The sequence below is a fragment of the Haemaphysalis longicornis genome, unplaced genomic scaffold (genome assembly GCF_048455015.1).
Source record: "Haemaphysalis longicornis isolate Haplotype H1 unplaced genomic scaffold, Haemaphysalis longicornis Haplotype H1 scaffold_7, whole genome shotgun sequence".
Taxonomy (NCBI): domain Eukaryota; kingdom Metazoa; phylum Arthropoda; class Arachnida; order Ixodida; family Ixodidae; genus Haemaphysalis; species Haemaphysalis longicornis.
The window spans coordinates 69,417,301-69,437,432 of NW_027526422.1; the positions used below are offsets into that span (position 1 = coordinate 69,417,301).

The 20,132-nt window shown below is 46.3% G+C and overlaps 1 protein-coding gene across 5 annotated transcripts in view; it reads right to left on the bottom strand.

The window, feature by feature from the left end:
• Window positions 1–2,414: 2,414 nt before the first annotated feature.
• Window positions 2,415–20,132, bottom strand: part of LOC144145864 (cytochrome P450 3A41-like) — a 58,269-nt gene continuing 40,551 nt past the window's right edge. For 2 of the 5 annotated variants that reach the window (XM_077677674.1, XM_077677677.1), the window contains 6 exons: window positions 17,993–18,083; window positions 15,558–15,715; window positions 13,220–13,308; window positions 9,612–9,749; window positions 8,467–8,629; window positions 2,415–2,923 (listed from right to left, as the gene is read on the bottom strand). In XM_077677674.1, the coding sequence (XP_077533800.1) occupies window positions 2,810–2,923; window positions 8,467–8,629; window positions 9,612–9,749; window positions 13,220–13,308; window positions 15,558–15,715; window positions 17,993–18,083 (753 nt within the window). In that variant the 3' untranslated portion in view covers window positions 2,415–2,809. The remainder of the gene's footprint in view (window positions 2,924–8,466; window positions 8,630–9,611; window positions 9,750–13,219; window positions 13,309–15,557; window positions 15,716–17,992; window positions 18,084–20,132) is intronic. The other 3 variants (XM_077677673.1, XM_077677675.1, XM_077677676.1) reach the window with 3 other exon arrangements.

Here is a 20,132-nt window from a genome sequence, read left to right on the forward strand (position 1 = left end):
CGAGAACGGCAAACGGCGCATTGGTGGGGGCGTCCTTGCAGCAGCGCTCACTCGCCGGTGTCGCGCTTCCAATAGAGGAGCTCGATGCGACAAGCGCTTGTGCGGGCGCCAAGACGTCAACCAAAAACAAAGTGATAATTACTGATAATCTATACGGGCTTATATCCCGGCGCTAGAGATGGCTGGTGGCGGCGATGAGAAAGCTCGGGTCGCAATCAGCGATAACGAAGTTCATTGGCTGGACTTTATCGTTCTAGGCATAATTCGGGCTCATCGCTTGAGCGTCGCCGATAAAAGGTAGCTACATGGCGCGGCAGCCGTGCCCTAAATAGGAGCCAGAAGCTTACCTTAGGGAACGTAATTAGGCCGTTGGGATACATAGTTTTCATTTGCCTTAGGTTGAGTACATTTCGAAATAGGTATAAGAAGCTAGTCATTTCTCAAACCTACATATGGCTTCAGCATACTACTAGGTGTTACTTCATCCAGATAGTTTAGATGGGACCGCTTCCATCACTCACGAAGCGATCACCAGCCATTCTCAAACGGATGAACCCTGGAAGACTATAGGTGTGCACATGGGTTAAACTTTAACTTGATTGTCGTCATCGTAGTATTTGGACGCAGTCAAAAAGAGTAGGACGATCACTGCAGTGCTGTCCTTCATCGCGCCACGATTTCTGGCCGGAAATTAAGACAGCGTTCCCTCTTCGATCTTCAAAAATTTACGTTTTTTTTTTTAATGTAGAGTTTGCCTGATGCAGCGCTCCAGAAAATATTTACGCTTAAACATTTTCCCCCAGCCTGTGAAGGTGACACAATTATGGTCCTTTAGGGTAAGGGCAGGAAAACGTTCCAAGTTTGTTCTCCGCCTAGCGACCATTCTAGAACCTCTGAAACGTCCTTTACGGAAAGGCGTCCCAAACCAGTGGAACCCCATTTCACAGGATTCCTTTCAGAAAGTAAAGAACGTGTAGTTCCTACGCCAAGGCTCTGTTCCCTTGACTCAAGCTCAAGAGGCGCGTCTGAGTATGGCCTAGGCACTGTGCTTCAACACCACGACGGCGACTAAATTAATACCGCACAGTTTACTTCCAAATCATTGCACATGCAGAACGTCGTTTTCAGGCAAGCGACTGGGAAGCATTGGCATGTTTACGGGGCTTTCAGAGATGATACCACTGCTTGTGGAAACGCATATTCAATTTTATGACTGATTATCAGGCCCTCGCTGCCTTGCTATCCCATAAAACCTCAGGCAGACGTCCTTTCGTGTAAGACAGTCCGAATGCCTAGCTAGCTACAATTCTGATTTTCAGTGACACCGAAAATGAGAATACTGATAGCCGATATTGAAACCTTTAGCCACACACCACAGTGTGCCGGCACATTTTACGGAACAAGTTGTGTTCTTTTACAGTCCACCACCAGCAATCTAGAGCATAAAACTGGCCCTGGGGCAGTTTTCTACAGCTCAGTAGTACCTTTTATGACCACTGCGACCGAGGCGACAGCTATATTGGCTTGCCGAGTTTCAGGCTAGTTTTTAGCGGTACCAACTTCAGTTGTATAACTTTTGGCGTTTCCGTCACTATAGTGCCTCTGATTTTCATTTACTTAACATCAGGTGCAGCTGCAAGTAATTATTTAAAGTAGCAATAACCGACACACCAATCAGATAACGTAATAAATACAACAGTTTGGGGCCATGCTTGTGGCGTTACTGAATGTTTTCGAACATAACGAGCCGACAAAAGTTTGTAGTTGGATTTTATTTTCACAACTTTTTCACAAAAAAAACATGTGTCCCGTACGAGTAAGGAAAAACAGCAAAAAAAAGCTTGAGGGCCCCGGCATGTTACATACAGGGTAACATCCATGGCCGGGTCGTGCTGTCGTGCTGTCTTGTATACTGTCGTGCTGTCGTTCCATCTTGTATACTTATGTATACTTACGGCGGTTATGCGAAGAACAAACCACACAGCAATAAAGAACAAATACAAATCTACACAAATCCATTGTGCAGTGTTATTAGTGCGTGTTTTCGAAATTCGACATTTTTTTTATTGCTTATAAACCGATTTGACGATGTAGGCCACACAAATTTCCTGATCTGTCGATCAGATGGTACATTATTTGACGCTTCAAAGATTTTGATCGCGTGTGTAAATGGTACTTCGTTTTTTTTAAAGCGAAGCTTGTGTTGCCTCACTGATGGTGTTCGCTGTTGCGCCAGAAGGCACTGCAGGAAAGCCAACTTTACACAGTGGGTATCACAAAACCACGATGATACGCGAAGGAATATCAAGTTCTTCAAGAAAGAAAAAAAAACGCTTCCCTTGTTCGGAATCGAAGCATTGTCTCTCGAGTAACGAAGCCGACGTCTACCCGACTGCGCCATTCCTGGATGGTCGAAGCAGTTTGGATTTTGTACTTTGACTGAGGTTACATGAGAGAAAGCTTCGTGTTTTAACCATCCTGCTCTTAAGAAAGGGGCTCTGATTTTTAATTAGTCTAAATTACTTATTCATTTCTCCTTTTAGCGTTGTTTTTTTTCCTCGCTTTAACCAATTTAGGTTGTAACAATGCATCGACTTTACCTGAATGATGTTCTTTTTTATGGAACATCTCTGCAGTGTGGAAGGGATATAGATGGGAGTAATGTGTTCTTTTTGTGACAAAAATTCAATCTCTGAACATTTGTAAAATTGACATTGGCCATATTCCCGCCGAACTTGATCGAATCACCGGCAGTTGTCCGAGGTTTGGAAAGGTCGATCGCCATCGTGTTGTGCTGGCACAAAGCATTTCACGGCGCATAAGTCTCATTCTTCGGCAAAGTGCTGACACGTGGGACAGCTCGAAGAATCACGGGACCATCGATGACGGGAAGAAGTTGGCATGGCTTGTACTTCAATGCAGGCTGCAGCGATAAATAACCATAAATATTAGTGTATCCCAAATACGGATAAATTCGTAGTACAAAAAATTTGTGGAGTCCCTATGGAGGCAAGTGAGAGCAAAGAGTTTCTGAAATCCGGGACAATTTAATATGCCTTCATCTGGTTAGCTATTTTACGAGCACAACCATGCCCTTGTTTGATCATCTTTTTTTGCCGGGACAGATTTCAGTTTCTCGCGATTTGTTGTCCGGACTTCGAGGTTTTTCTTCCTTATAGGCCGTTTATAGCAAACCAGAAAAGCAGAATCGCTAAGACCACCGGTACACCGTCCATGAGCATGCACTTCACACTCCCACATTCTCACCGCAGGCGACATTTACGTCAAGAATTTTCATCTTCTATGTTCCGCTGCAATAGGCGTTTACCAAGAACATCAACGATAAATTCTATGACTACCATTGAATATGTTAAAAAAATAAAAATTCCTAATAAAGCGGATCTCTGTAACATACTCGCGTGGCGCCCGCCGCGGTGGCTCAGTGGCTAAGGCGTTGCGCTGCTGAGCACGAGGTCGCGGGTTCGATTCCCGGCCACGGCGGCCGCTTTTCTGATGGAGGCGAAAAGCAAAAACGCCCGTGTGTACGAGATTTCGGCGCACGTTAAAGATCCCCAGGTGGTCAAAATTAATCCGGAGCCCTCCACTACGGCGCGCCTCATCGCCTGCGCTGCGTCGGCGCGTTAAACCCTACAATCATCATACTCGCGTGGCAGCTAGGAGAGAGAGTGACAGTAGAAAGGGAAGGGCTGGGCTACGCCCTCTTTGTTATCGCCGCCTTGCAAGATAAGCTCAAAAAGAGCTGATTTACATGGTTTAAAGGGGTCCTGAAATACCTTCCGCCGATGCATGGATGTACATGTACCCAAATAAAGCAATGTATTTGCAATCTCCTCCCGCAAGAATTATGTTAAAGCGATGAGTATTAGCTGAGAAATCGTAAATCAAAAACCGCGCATTATCGTCGCTCCGCGTTTCCTCCTCCTTTCGACTTACTCTCCGCTGTTGACGGGGCGCGAGCCTTGCCTCCCATGATGCTGCGCTCCGCAGAGGTGACGTACTTCCGCTATTGTCGTCTGCTACGGGCAAGCTTTGTTGACACCATGAATCATGCACTCCGCTCAAGGCTGGAAAAGCGAACGAAAAATCTGGCCGCATGTATGCGGCGGCCTGGCCTTGCCGTTTCGCGGTGTACGTTGCTGGCGGCACATGACTTTTTATCGGCGGCGAACTCGCAGCCGCACAAGGAGGGTCGTGCGCTAGTTCCCTTGATGCACCGCGCACTGTTTATCCAAAAAGCGCCGTATCAGATGTGGCCCCGCTGGTGCCGGGTCTTATTTTGCGGCGGTGGTAATTCCTGCCGGCGGCATGTGAAGAAGTCATATTAAATCGATACAGAACCCGTGCACAAAACGCTTCAATCATGTGACCAGTTTAAGGTCCCTGAAAGGGACCTTAGACCAGTTCAGCTTGGGGCGAAGCGTGGTGGAGAGCGGCAACGTTGGCAAAACATGCTCCGTCGCGGCTCTGAGCTTTCTATAGCGCTGGAGCGAGCGCCATTTCTTTGACAATCTCAAACATCGGTTGCCTTGGCAACAAGGCACAAACCGCTCCAGAAGTCAGTTACGGTTGCGTGATCCCGGTTCAGCTTGGGGCCCCACCTCGCGACATGTGGGAACTGCAGGCGTACCACTCACTCCCATTGGGAAGTGCGAGATGCGTTTGGCACATGGAGGAAAGAAAAGCTTAGGAGAGGCCCTGACGTCACACCCAGCGCAGCCGGAAACGCCATTTCTGTAAGTCGAATGGCGGACCATTGGCCCTCCATGCCATTGGCGGACTCTTTTTGCCTCTCTCTCTCGGTGCACCTTCTCCGCCTCCTCCGTCCTGTACCGCCTCTCTTGTCGTCTGCATCTGCCAGCGCCGAGCCGGCGGAAATCAGCTGATAGGCAGGTAGAAGGCCGTTTTGCAGCGCGTGACCGTGAACCTAAACGCGCGGTTACACCAAGGTTACACTGCCTTCAGTGTGGCCGTAGCAGTTTTGCGAAGCGGCTCGCTCTAACAATGCCGCAATGCTCGGTGCCAGGCTGCAGGTCGCGATCGGTACCCAAGGAATTGGGCGTCACTTTCCACCGGTTAGTGCATCATTCCGCTGACAAGTATTGCTGTACATTGGTGTGCATTCATCCTTTGTTTGCAATCGCCGCCGTTTATAGGTTCCCAAGCGATGGAGAACGCCGCAAACAGTGGGCGCGCCGTGCGGCTACCGGACTGGAAAGTGCCCAAGTTTGCGTTGCAGTTTCACTGGCAATCCCAGAGATGACTAGTCAATTAAACGGCCGTTCTATATTGTTACGTGGCGGCAGGCCAATGATGAGGCGAACCATGGGCGACGATGAAGTGATCTATTTACAAGATGTTGCCGCAGAGCAATGCGATCTATTTACAAGCGGCCATGATCGCTCGGGCGAGCCGCATCCTCTTCGTCGTCTTCGGTGACGGGTTATGGCGCTATGGGGGCATTGTCCACATAGGTGTTCCGTGACATCACCCCCCCGGCGGAGGACGACCGTCCCGGTCGAAGCCAGGGTAAAGACAGGGTGACGAAGCGGATGAGCAAAGCGATGAGAACATGTACAATGATGTCCTTGCCGCCACTGATGATGGTGATGGTCGCGATGAGCACCGCCCCGGAACAGCTGGGACCACCGCCGACCCCACGAGGCAGCGTCCAAAGCTTTCGGAGAAGCGCCGGAGATCTGGGCGGGGGGACGTCGTCGGCTATACGTCTGGTCGTGGCTGGTCAGTTCGTCTGGTCTCGGCGGGGCATGGGCAGGGGACACGGGGCTGGGGAATGTCGCGTCCGTGGATCACCGGGGCTGGGGCGGGCCGACGCTTTCCAGGAGCCAGGATGAGACTGCTTCATGAGCCGAGACGGGGTGAAGCTCGGGGCCGGGATGGGACTGAAACCCGCACCATCCACCAAAATGTTACGTGGCGGCAGGCCAATGATGAGGCGAACCATGGGCGACGATGAAGTGATCTATTTACAAGATGTTGCCGCAGAGCAATGCGATCTATTTACAAGCGGCCATGATCGCTCGGGCGAGCCGCATCCTCTTCGTCGTCTTCGGTGACGGGTTATGGCGCTATGGGGGCATTGTCCACATAGGTGTTCCGTGACAATATATATAGGTAAGCAGTACTTCATGCAGATTTCACGCTAAAAAATTGTGGAATGTTTTTACCGTTGTTCGCGTGCCTTCGACAGAATTTTTTGCGAAGGAGGAGGAGGAGGAGGAGGCAAAACGTTTTATTGAGTAAAAAAAATGAGAGGGTGGGTGGCGTCAATAAACTTTTTTTCGCCAAGTTTCAACTTGTCTCAGTGTCAAAAAATTCAAGGTGATATCAGTTGAAAACGTTCATACACTAACCTCGCAGTATGAAGCGTTGAAAAGTGAAATCCAGAGCGAGACCACAAAAAGACCCAGATTCCAGATCCAGCACTCTTCCAGTCAACAGACGGACACCTACTAAGGTAATAGGACGATGAAATTATATCAACTGGGAATCTACCTTGTAACAGTTGCAAAGGCACTGCCGCGCATTGCCGGCCTAGCAAACTATATATTGCAGCGGCGATAACCAAAAAACTGAGTTGCGAATCGTTCGGTTGCAAGTCGCCTACGTACTGCACACCGTGTATCACTTCCCGAAAATCTACCTGACGGGTGTCCGCGCGTACGACGGGACGGCGCGTTCACGATGTCTGCACTTCAATAGGCGCGTCGTGAGCGCGACCGGAGCAAAAGCTTGACGCGGTACAAGGTGCACTTGCAAGTAGAAATTAAATGACATATTCACATCGGCGCAGCTGTCGCAACTCGCAGCATCCTTTTCGAGTTCCGCAAGACCACAGCGCAGCAAAGCGAAGCAGCAATCTTCGCAATCGGACGACAAGGCAGGCGCTGCCTTTCCTCCATGACTGGCGAACGGCGGGCGGGCTGTTGCTAGGACGCCGTTGCTAACGCGATTTCCAATGGCCGCCGAAAACACGTGACTTCCTCCACACTTTTGCCAATGCGCGGGGATAGCTGGGGGCCTCTCCTAAGCTTTTCTTTCCTCCATGGTTTGGCATTACAGGAGGCGATGGTGTGCGTGTTGTGGACGCCTTTGTTTCGCGATGAAATGCGACGTTGTGCTTCTGCGGGTAGATAGTGCTTCCCATGGTCTGGATTATCTTTCTCGTGCGACGTACGACTCAACCTCGCATGGGGTATGTGCAGTGTGCGTGGCTAAAAGCCATCGGCTTGTGCGCCAGAGTTAAGTGACTTGCTGTTCGTCCCCGCAAACCGCGCGCGAGGTGAGTACCGAATTTACGATGGGCAGGAGGCAACCCATCCTCTGTCAATTGTGGTTCAGACTTTCAACGCATGTTGTGACGTTGTGTTCGTTAGAAACGCATCTCTGGATTGTTTTGAAGTTGAATAAAATGTATGCGTCAAACCCGGGCATTCGGCTCAGGGCGTTCTCTGCGATTGCACGAAAGAAGTGCCACGGGGCTTCAACGCTTTCTTTATGGAACGTACTCAGGTAACAGAATATCCATGTCGTGTTATGGCCGTGTTGCATTCAATACAAACGGTTAAGCGTTTGTTTTACACTTGTTTCGTTTGTCGTAAAATGCCCAAGCACTCCGCTGGCAGATCAGCCGGCGAGCCGACGCTGAGCAGACGACTCATCTCTTTGCCGGAAGTGCGTGAAAAAGCCGCCCAATAGCGGGATGTCTAGCTCATGACGAACATCTGGGAATCGATGATGTAGACATGTGAAGATGGCGGCGCCCAAAAACACGAAGGAAAGGGTGAGAAAAAAACGACAAACTTTGCAACAAAAGTGTGAGCTTTCCGCTGCGCGTACAAGAGTAATACTTGGCACAGATGATGTTGACGACCCAATCTAACGGTTGCGCTAGTTCATTTAGTGTGCTCAAAATGCCTTTCAGGGCCCCTTTAAGGGCGCTGTCAACTCTCAACGTGGCGACAGCCATTAGGAGATATTTCTGTCGTGCCGTTTCGTGTTGCTCAAGGTGCGGGTGACCTCGGGACGCCTTCGTGGGTGCGGTGTTAGTGATAAACTCGTTTCAGAACGCCATCTCGCCTTCCGTGTTTGCTAAAACAGTTCGGTCATGTTTTGTAACCACGTGGCTTCACCGCTGAAGTTCCTGCAGAACAGGGTCTTCCAGAGAAGGAAGATCTTCAGCCACGGATTCCTTCTGTGGCTTCTGTATCGTTAACCAGAGCAATGCACGGGAATAGGATTATCTGTGCTTAAATTATGAGACAAAGTCTATTTCGTTTTAGTTTCCCTAATAACTTCGCATAACTTAATTTTGTCGAACAATGTACTTTTGTGACGCTACTTCGAACAAGACGGTACCCTCGCATGGTCAAGTCAAAACAGAATAGTCGATAAATGTGATTTCCGAGAAGGCCTAAATTTACCAACCATTGTCTCAGAGCAGGGTTCAAGCCGCACCCGGCTCAGCAGACATGCCAGAGTGGTCTTGGCCTGCACCACTCCAAGTCGCTTTCCAACACAGGTGCGTGGCCCAGCACCGAATGGTATGTAGGTGAAGGGCTTCACGCTTTCCTTGTTCACCGGCAGAAATCTGCGTCGTGCAGAGTGAAAGTGTAATGCAGAAGTTCCTACGTTACATTTTAGTGTAACATGGGTTCTTTAAAAACGGACCCAAATTATCACAGATGCTACGTTAGGCGGATTTTATTACGCCCGTTTGCAGGTGGACTGGAGGTTTGCTGTTAAATCAACGACCCAAACGATTGCTATTGTGAATAGCGGTTTTTAAATGTTTGTGTCGTAATTGTTTCTTTTTCTATAAAGTAGTGTAGACCTGTTCATAAAATCCGCAGGCCGTGGATAACATTACACCAGTAAATAAAAATAAAAGACAACCTACGTCAAACAGTTGTGCGCACTCGTTTACTGGAAGATTGCGTGCCATTCAAGCATTATCGCAGCAAGCTTAGAAAACGGCTGTGGTCAGTGCGAACGAAGTATCACTCCACGTCTCTCATTATTCACTGCAGCCCATTGCGTGGTACGGTTCAGAATAAACTCACTTCGACATGAAGGTCATTCTTCTAGTGTGTACCATACCTGTATTTTTATAAGTGGGTGACAAATGTTATTGGAATTAGATGATCTGTTTTTTTTATCGATATAAAATTTAAAGGCCGGTTGGTGATAGTGGTGTTTTATACATATGAATAAACCACCCTGTTATATGCATTTTGTCCTGCATGTTTGCTATTCTGTTTTAAGAATAACCTTGCATGTTCGAATCTGCTTTGTATTACATGATAATGACAATGGAACCGTGTATGCTGCTGTCGGGCTGTCTTGTATACTAGCCTCAGAATTACAGTCTACGCATCAGCCTCAACTTGCTTTCAACTATTTTCTGAAAACGTTTTTGCGTATGTGTTATTGTTAATGTTGGATAACTGAACGAAAAACGCATATTAGCTTGGTGAAACCCTAGCGCATTCGCCAACCACAGCCATCACAGTACTGCGTGTTTATAGTCAACTCATTCAAAGAAAGAAGTAAGGTAAATCCTCAGTGGTCACCTTTCCGGGTTAAACTTGTCTGGCTCGGGAAAGTACTCGGGGTCCCGGTGAATGGCCGCAAGTGGAATGCCGACGCACATTCCTGGCTTGAAGTGGATGCCAGCCACTGTGGTCTCCTCAGTGCAAAGCCTCATGATTCTGAGCGCGCATGGTTGGAAAGTAACAAAGAACAAAATTATGTGTAGTCCAACGTTGTGTGAAAGAACTGAAATTGTGGTAGCCAACAGAAGCTACCTTATTCTGTCTCAATGACATTCAAATTACGCCTACTTGCCGGTGATTGTATATTTCGATTGTGTATGGAAACATATCAGTCGCAACCCCGACCTTACTTACGAGCTTAGCGTGTCTGTTTGTAAAATGTAAAACCCTGACATCTAAGCCAAGGGTCTCGTTTCTAAGCGGCCTTGCTATTTACAGAGGACATTTATTTGCCTTGATCAACGCCTTTTTTCTTGGCTTCGTACCTCAAAAGACTGACAAAGCCATAAATATTTTCCCCACATAAAGACACTTGCGGATGTGCTCATTCAGCAGGGACGCCTTTTTTAGTCTCTTATTTTCTTTTCTGTAATCTGCTTTGAAGCGCCTATCGAATGCTTTCATCTTCGCAACTAAAATGAACCCTACGCAAGGTGGTATACCGCCTGTGTGACGAAACATTAGCAGACAAAGACTGCGAGACCTTTAACGAACGCCAGAAAGAGAATATTCTTTTGAACGAGCTTCTAGGTTACGGGATGTGCGTAGAGCAGTAATAATTGACTGGGATATTTGGTGGACTCATAATATAACAACTCGACCCGCAGATTGACCATTGTCTGAAAGAGTTACCCGTGTTTGCCTAGATAAATATGTGTTGCAGGTGTGAGATTCTGTTCCAATCGGCCTCACAGCCGTTCAGAGCGCTGCGTGTGAAGCTTGGCTTGCTCGTTAGCCACCAGCTAGCCTAGCTAACTTGCTTGGATCTCTTAACGCGTGAACAAACTGACCGGTCTTTAAAAGAGCCACGAAGACCAAATACAAGTTTGGTTCATTAATGGCTGCTTTGAACTATGACAATAATAAAAATTCATCCCGAACTTAATAATGGCGATATATAAAATTGCCCGCTATCTGCTCCTTTTGTTGCAAATGTCCACGAAAAAGGATACTTTCGTCAACATTTGCCAAGTAAATGCCTCCCTTCGAATTCCCGCTCACCTCTCATGTTGTTGCGCTTCCGTCGTGCTCCTCCCAAGGAAAGCACGCAAAAAGTTCGCTCAAGTCAATTTAAATTTACCGCGTTCCACTGCTACAGGCTGTGTGCCTCGATGCCAGCGCTGTCGTATACGACAGCGCTGGCATCGAGGCAAGAGCTTCTCCGCCGTATACGGCGGAGAAGCTCTTGAATCGAGGCGCCCAACTTCAGCGTTTATAGAACCACGTTGCCCTACTCCACGTGCGTTCCAAGCGGAACGTGGAACCTACCTAGTGGAACCTGTCGTGACCATTTCCGCTTGATTTCTTAAAATTCCGCTAGAAGCTATAGTGGCGCGGGAGACCACAGGCGACGGAGGGAATGTTTTTATATGCCGTAATTGCAGTATTTAATTTGAAATCAAGCATCCGTGAATTTGTTATAAAAGAACACTGCAAATATCATTTATGTATTGATTTTCTGCCTCATATTTTCGTAAGGTTTGATCCTGTTTAACCATGTTGACAAGTATGAACATTGCCACCGGACTTAGACGTTTAGATTGGGCTGTGGGTATATAACCGTATTGTCCAGCTTCTGTTTCACTTTGGCCAGGTGGCCTAATCGAGTTACAGACTAACATGCAGACTAAAATTTTCCCGTTCAAGTAGCTCAAGAAAACGTGAACATCTTCGACAGAACTCTTGTCTTGTTGGGTTAAACTTAAAGAGGCAAATACACTAACCAAGGGCGTTTATTCAAAGCGGTCCCTTTGGAGACCACTTTGAATAAACGCCCTTGGTTGGTGTATTTGCCTCTTCAAGCTCAAGAAAACTTATCGCCTTTTAAGAAACAGATCAAACAGTGCTTTCTCCCCAGTCACATTCCAGCGACGTCTCTATGATGTCACAGAAACTTGTTTGTGCAACGCCGCCTGTATAAACAGTGCCTAACGCGTGAGCGAAAAATGGCCAAACAGCCACTCTCCTGTTGCTCTCTCCTACCCTTCCCCACTCCGTAGCCTTCCAGCGTGCTTTCGTGTCCGCCAGCCAGCGCCGCTTCTCGGAAACTATGCAAAATAGTGGAAAGTTTGTTTAGCGTTCCCGAGGCGGCGCTCCTACGCCTTCTTGTTTTTCACCATGCCTGTCTGTCTTGGTCTGTCACTGATAAAACTTCCTTTGTCACGAAGCAAAATCCCTGGCGCTGCCGCAGGCTGATGCGGGCTTTGCGCGCTTATCTACTCGGATCACAGGCCCTGAAATTTTCTGAGTGGGGCATCCCACCTCTATCCCCTCCGCATTTAGGTATTGTTTTGACCCCGCTGTTCGCACTCCGCATCGGTACGCACTTCTAAAATTGAGGACTGTACTGTAGAAGCGCCCGGACAGCGTGGCGGGATTCCAGCTGCTTATCCTTTTGTTTCCTATAATTTTCTATAGTTTACAAGCACGTGATATTATTGGAAAGTAATCGTAGAAGTGAGCGCCTGAACAAAAAACGTGCACGCAATTTTTTTCTTCTCTAAATACTCCAGAAAGAAAAATATCAGTAAAATAATGGCTGCGCCATCCGAAAATATCGTTTTTCTGTTAGCTATATGTCTACCCGACAATCAGTATGTTCTTACACTATTTCAGTCCACCTCCGTCTTTATCTTTGGGAAAATGCAGCAAGTATGAAGCGAGCGACACGTTGAACGAGATCCCCAGTGCACCACAGAACTAGCGCCCCGTCGCGGCTAAGATGTAAGCGAAACGGCCCTTGAAGCCCAACAGGCAAGCTGACAGACACACGTCGTAGAAGTGGGTGCAGCGTTCGCTACTCGCGAGCAGTGACGTAAGGCGAGATGTCCGCCGGCACGCGCCACATAGCGGATCAGTACCTGAACTAAGCGTCCCTACCCTTCCCATTGAAAAGCGCGCGACGCGTCAGGCAATGTTAATACAGGCGGCGTTGGTTTGTGTGACGTCACAAAGCCAAGAAACATGACTGGGTAATTGTTGTTGAGCCTCTAGATTCATCTGATTGTGTTACTTAAATGCTAACATGCAGTAACACCGCCATAACTATGCTTTAGTGATGGCCTCTACTGCGTCTCTGCTGCCCATATTCCGTGGAAATATTTTCAACATTTCTGGCTGTTTTTTTTTTTTTTCAGATGAAAATCCCTTTCGTTGCCGGAATTGAGAGTGACTTCCCAAAGCGTAATTGTCTCAAATTGAAGAAAGGTATGTTTTGTCTTCATGTCCCCTTTGAAAGGAAATTGTCAAAATACAAGTGTCGACGTTCACGCCCTCAGCCTCAACCTCCGATGATAAATTGCTGCTTCTCCCACCAAATTTTAAACTTGGCTTTAGTTACGTATCATACCAGTGTACGTTAGAGAAGTGAGAGGAAACTAAGTACATCTGTCTTTTTAGACACTCACACGGAGTCAGGGGTGGCCAACCTCATCGCTTCCTTGATTGAAGCTTCGAGGTAGGGCATCTCCTGAAGGGCATCATACGTCAGTCCACCCTGAAATAAAATCGAAAGCGATAGCCTTTTTACCCGAACCAATGAAATGAAATGCGAGCTCAACAACGCCAGAGCAACAAAAACTGGAAAAGTAAAAGCTGGTGCGCGTATCCTGACACCTTGAAAAACGGATCGTAGAATGCCCCAGAACGAATTACGGCTCACAGAAGCTGTCCCTTGCATTGTCCTCATTGCTAAGCAAGTTAGCAACATTAACAAAGGTGTCATTAATTTCAATATTAAAGGTGTGGTTAATTGGCTGACAAACTGACACCAGATTTGTGTTTTGAAGGACCTACGGTTTACCTTTGTCTTCCGTTGTTTTTGTCATTTTTTCTGAGTTCCAGCGGGGCCAACGGTTAGTCCAGCTGTCTAGTACAGTTTTTCAATTGACCCTGTCACTTCATGCGTACATAGCGAGAGACAGAGCTTGAAAGCTTGAAAAGTTGTTTCAATACAATTTAAGCTTAATATTTTTCAAGTTCTTGCGTTTACAATTTCCTTTTAATTTTACCAGCCCCACCTTCGAAGCAAACCGGAACAGCACAATGTTTGCATAAAACAGAAACATTTTACTACAACGTGTACAAACTAATTACTGAAGAATGACTTCCGCTTTCTATGCAATATGAATTTCGAGTAGTTTATCGCCTGCTGTGAAGTTATTTATGCACGCGTCATCATTTAAATCGTCCCTGAAAGACCACCCTTTCTCCCGTTAAATGGTCTTTGATCAACTTTTCCTGTTTTGTTTTTGTACTTGAAGTGAGTTAGTCCTCTTTATTTTTTTTAGCGTCTTATATTGTTTCACCGTTGCTGTTAATACTTGTTGTAATTATTACCTCTGTATTAACTCCTCCAGGGTCCCTGTACAACCACTGGCTCTGGTACCCTTGTCTGTAGTGTTTTCGCTTATGTAGTTTTCTTACGCACTTCAAGAAACTCCTTCTCCTTCTTTTTCTTTAGTGAACACCGAAGAGGTTAGCCCCACAAACGGCGGGGCTTGCTACTTCAGGTGTAATGAACATAGTGCAGAGAAAATAGAAGGGAAGGGGGAAAGAACAAGGGATAGGACGAAGAAAAAAAGGAAATCAGTTTTGAACGTAGAAACAATTCACAGCACTAGGAAAAAAAATCTGAGGATCTCAAGGTTAAAGAGCCTCGAGTAATCCTGAGTCAAACAAAAAAAAATTGAAAGAGCCTTTATCCCTTGCGCCGCGTCAGCGTGATTTTGTCAGGGACCAAGCAAGTGATGCAGTTCTAAAGAGCTTCCGCGTAGTAGTCGCACGAGAGTTCTCGCTGTTTAGCGTTGAGCTGCGTGGTGCGGACAGTAGCGCAAGAGACGCGGTATGCCATGTTTCACAGAGCACACAGAGCACAATGGCGAGTCCGGCCAACCTATCTTAAACAGAAAACTGCGAGTGAAGACAACGTTCAGACGTAGTCCGTGAAGGACACCCTCAGTTTGTTTTGGTAGGCCTCCAGGAAACTGGAAATTGCTTTTAGGGTCAATCGCATGCATAGACAAGGGTATCCTAAGAGGGTGCCGCCAAGCTGACAGCGCAGTTTCCACCCCAGTGCAGAGACAGCCGTACTTTCGTCTTGTCTGAAATACCGGATTCCATGAGACGCAAGCATATTGTGCGCCTCTTTCGCTGCTGCGTCAGATACGACGTTCCCCTTGATGCCGTAATGACCCGGCAGCCACTGAAGCAAGACTCGGTGCCTCGCAGTCCAAGTGTATGCAATGCGTTTAGCTCACGTACAAGTTTTTTTTTTTCTCTACCCGCCGCGGTGGTTCATTGGCTAACGCGTTGTGCTGCTGAGCTCCAGGACGCGGGTTCGATTCCCGGCCGCGGCGGCCGCTTTTCTGATGGAGGCGAAAAGCAAAAACGACCGTGTGTACGAGATTTCGGGGCACATTAAAAGTCCCCAGATGGTCAAAATTAATCCGGAGCCCTCCACTACGGCGCGCCTCATCGCCTGCGTTGTGTCAGCGCCTAAATCCATCGTTTAGCTCCCGCACAAGTTGTCTCCAGCGGGGGAATGGCTTCACCAATGTCTGTAAAACAGGCCACGAGTCAACAAAGATCACCCATTGCAGAGCGGGACTTTAGGGGATGTAAAAAACTGCCGCTCTTAAAGCAGTTAACTCAGTGAACGTGCTTGGATTAAATTCGCTGGCGTGTGGACTAAATTGTATCGCAATTGGATTATATTGAGCAGGAAAACCTGCAGTTTTTGCGTACCTCTGAAATCGCCTTGTCCACTTCAGCAGTGACCTTGTCCTGATATTCCGGATGCGTTGCCAGTAAGTACGCGGTGTGCGTAACGGCTGATGCCGCGCCTTCCACGCCAGCAACGAAGAAAATAAGGCCCTGAGCCGTTATCGCCTCCAGCGACATCTCTGCAAATGCGAGATAATCTGTGAGAGATTTGTAATGATGGCACCAAAATCGAAAGGCATCAGACGGGGATATCGCATGAAACTGCAGCGTCATTTTGGTCATCGCCCAACTTTTCGTTTTATCTTTTTTCATGTTATGGCATTTATGGTCTCTAAACAGATGTAGATGAAAAGTTATCACTGTGCTCCCACTTGCGACATCGTTGAGATGGTATATCTCTGACGATGAAAAAAAAAACACATGGTCGTTAAAATTTACAAAACTACAAACAACGCATATTCAAATTATACTTGCTCTTTTTTGGTGCTAGTATTTTATTTCGTCTTCGGTGTCGCAGATGAAATGAAATACTCACACAGTTGTTATCTATACTTTTGCATGTACCGATATAGTTAGAAACTGTGGTTCAAACGTTTTTCGAGGTTATATTTCGAAATATTCTGGGTAATTTATTGGGCTTATTATTTGGAAAACAAATTTTGTTAGTTACTTCGGCAGATTATAAAAGTTCTTCATAACTCTTAGCTCTCCATACATCATACGTGCGCGCCCTCTCTATTAGGGGAGCTGCGACAACGTTATGTCGGTTGCGCTTTCTTACACCACACAATTATACCGGCTGCATCCAATCGCTTCAAGTAATTCGCCACCCCCCCCCCCCCCCCCAAAAAAAAAAAAAAAAAATCTGCTGACATTTCTAAGCTTATAAATGCGCCTATGCCCTATATCGCAAAAATTAAAAAATTGCAGGCACGATTCATGTGCTACGGGTGAAGTTAACGGTAAGCAAATCGTGACTTGAGATAATTACCTCTATTATCTCGCACGCATCCCCAGTCAAGAATTCCTGGGTCATTCGAGAGAAGAAATTTGGAAGAGAGGGCAGTATGTGTATGTGCGCATGTCTCATTATGATAATGGGAGTTGTTATCGCGTACTCAACCGGGCATGTGATAGTAGGTCAGAAAGGCAGACATGCCTTTAAAACCGGGATTAGTAGCCGCAGAATACGCCGCGTCAAAATGTATGATGTGCAACAAACCATCTTCTGAATTAAGCGAGCGTGCAGTGCGGCAATCAATGCAAGAAACGCCACCAATACAGGCTGTGAATCTATTCACAGGGTATTTACTCATCTTAAGCAAAAACAAACGAATTTGACCCAGTTGCCCAAAAAAAATACCAATACGATAATACATGTATACGGTGACATGCACCTGTATGTTAACCGAATTTGGCAGAAATCGCACACGCGTTGTTTATCTCCACAACCCCTAATACCTAAAAAATGCTCCAGACAAGGGAAGTTAATATGAGCCTGAACGCGAAGCAGTGCAAACACTGCTCACACTGTTATATAGGTAGTAGTGAAGAAGTCGTTGATAAGTATCATTAGGCTTTCGCTTTCAAAGCAAGTAAGCCGTGTTAAGCGCCCCGAGAACTGTTTCTCGGCGGGTACCGTTTCTATTTTATTTATTAATCCCTCCGTACTGCACTTGTTTAAATACTTAAAGGAGCCATGAAGACGAAATACAAGTTGGGTTTATTAAAAAGACGGCTTTGTCCCGATAACAATGATACCAATATCATCGCAATCTTCGAACAAATAACGGAGATATTGAAGAAAACGTGTGAAGCAGTCGCGACCCCCTAGCCAATTTCCCGCAACACTTTCTATGACGTCACGGAACCTTGTTTGTGCGATTGCCGGCCGCCTAACTGACCTGTCTCGACGACACATGACTGGACGTCTGTAATGGGGTCTCTAGTTCCATTTGACCGCATCACTTGAATGCTAACGTGCAGTTAACGCACAGAAAATTGTATTTTATAGTTGGCCCGTATGACGTCATTCTTGCTCATAACACGTCACTGTGGCGCAAAATTTGAAAGTTTTTAAATACTCCTTCCTTTTTTTTTTGTTAAAAACATCTTTTGTGACTGTAATGGAGCTGAGTGAGATACTGAATCCAAGTTCTTTCAAATTAAACGAAGTTGTATTTTCTCTTCATGGCTCCTTTAAACCGAACTGCGAGATAAACCGACAACTACACGCACCTATGTAAACATTAGCAGCACGTTGGTGTTTATGGCGGAAGTGAAGTGCATCGAGTTCATACAGTGCCAGGCACTTATGTTAAAGGGAAGTAAATCTAATTGCGGATAAGTGTGCACAAAGAATCATGAAACCTCTTCATGAACGCATAGGGTGCTACCTATTTTTTTATATATTCGCGATCACTGTCAACATAGTAACAAAAAAATTGAGTTCTCACTTTGTTTTTCAGCGTTATCTCCTTTTCCATCTGTGCCGTTCTGCCAGTCATATTCGGCATCCATGAAGACTTGAAGAAAGTCGTCTTCCTTCTGGAATTTATGCGTTAAAATCTTACAAAATGTGTCCAATGTGGGTCAAGGCGGAAATGAAGCCTTTCCTTGCATTTCCTTCTAGGTGCGTTGGCAAGCGCGCAAACTTTTCGGGTCTTTAAAAAGTTCTTAGCAGTGTTAACCCTTTTTTGCGCATTGAGGCCATAGAGATTAATGCTGAAATATGCCATAGGGTAATGTGTCGCTGCAGTGGCGTGCCATCGTGCGAACGCTGTCAAAGGTTCCAGTGCCGCATGGCCCGGCTTACTAAGTGTTTGAATCATGGTTAACATTATTGTTCTGTCGTGTGTTCTCGGTGCATTTTGGTCATCATTAGTACGTGGCTCACCCAATGTGCTGCTTTGACGATAAAAAAAAAACGTCTACTCGTCTGTCGGGTGATGTGCTCTGTTTCCGGGTTCGTATCTAATCGCGGAAACAGTTAAGGAAATTCAGTGGGGGATAAGCCTAGCAGCGGTGCGGCTAAATATATACAGCGAGATCCTCCGCGTTACACTGAAAACCGCAACAAAGCACTCGACGAAACCGCCTATAAAACAAACAAAGAAGGCAACTTTTTTTGAAGACGATAGACCTTAGTTAATCTGAACACTTAACAGTTTCTGTCTGTCTGTCTGTCTGTCTGTCTGTCTGTCTGTCTGTCTTTCTGTCTGTCTGTCTGTCTGTCTGTCTGTCTGTCTGTCTGTCTGTCTGTCTGTCTGTCTGTCTGTCTTGAGGCAAATATATGTGCATGGGGGAGTGTGTCAGCGTTCTTTTCATTAGGAATACACGTTAGATTGGTTTTTACTATTGCAAATTTTAAAAAACCGCGCTAAGACAGTGAGCAAGTGTGATGAGATAAAAGTGCGCTGACGCAACATATTTTCGGCGTGCAGCGCGGCCAAGGGAATTGGATTAAACAATTTATTGTACTAATCGCGGGGTGAAAGAGAGGAAAAGGGGAGCCTGGGGTGGGGGAAGGGGGGGGGGCTGAGAAAGGAGTTATGTGGCATTGGCGACAGAACACTGTTGTATTTCTATGACATTTGCAGCGAAGCGGGCTCATGTTTGGTTAATTTTTTGTGTGTTCGTGTTACATAAAGATTGTAGAAAATCCTGCCGGACAAAATATTCATCAAGTACTCTTGTATCAATAAAACAACTCTAAATCGTTTTTAACAACAGTATTACGGTTTTTGCAGCCAAAGACAACTTTCGAGATGTTTGCGAGCCATGCCAGGTAAGAATGGAACACATCCCAACGGTACCATAATGACACGCTGGTTGAAGAGTGGCTTCCCTATAGACACTGGCGCCAGGTTCACGCCTTGTATATCTTACTAGTAAACTCTGTGACTAAGATATCTTGCTCCTGCGATTCAAAGGAAAGAAAAGGAAAGAAAGTGCACTGGGGGTATTATTGAGCTCCGCAGGGGCGGCAGGGAGCTCACCACACCTGCATACAACACAGTGCGAGGAGGGGAAGTACAGGGAGGATGAAAGGAGAGGAGAGAGAGAGAAAGAGAAATAGAGATGGAAAGAAAAAAGCGACCATCTCGCAAACTTAATGGTGCCGTAGGATTTTTACAAATATTAGTGTATAAAAAATTCAGATTGCAATAACTTTAGACCGACCCCAATATAGCATCGACGTAGATATTTTAAAAACAATGAACCTACTGCTCTTGTTGTCTTACGCCGTTCTTAAATCTTAATTCTGACATGCTTTGAAACTCGCGGGTAAGGTGGCTTACTTTTTCTGACTCTCCGACAGGTCCAATGAATTCATGATGACAATGATAACGCTTCTTTCGATACTGATTGCTAGCGAGGTTGATTATTTTGGAAATGCCTACAACTTTGCAGTGTAGTCACATTTTTACAGCGGTGTCTTTTATTTCGCTGTAGTTTGGGGTGCTTCGACAAGCGTGAAAAGGAGCACATTCTTTTAGAATGTCGGAACATCTCAAGGCAACAAAACCAGAAGTTTTGCTGGGGTGCTGTTTTCGTCGGGGATATACATATACGCACGTGGGTGGAGAAAGTAAA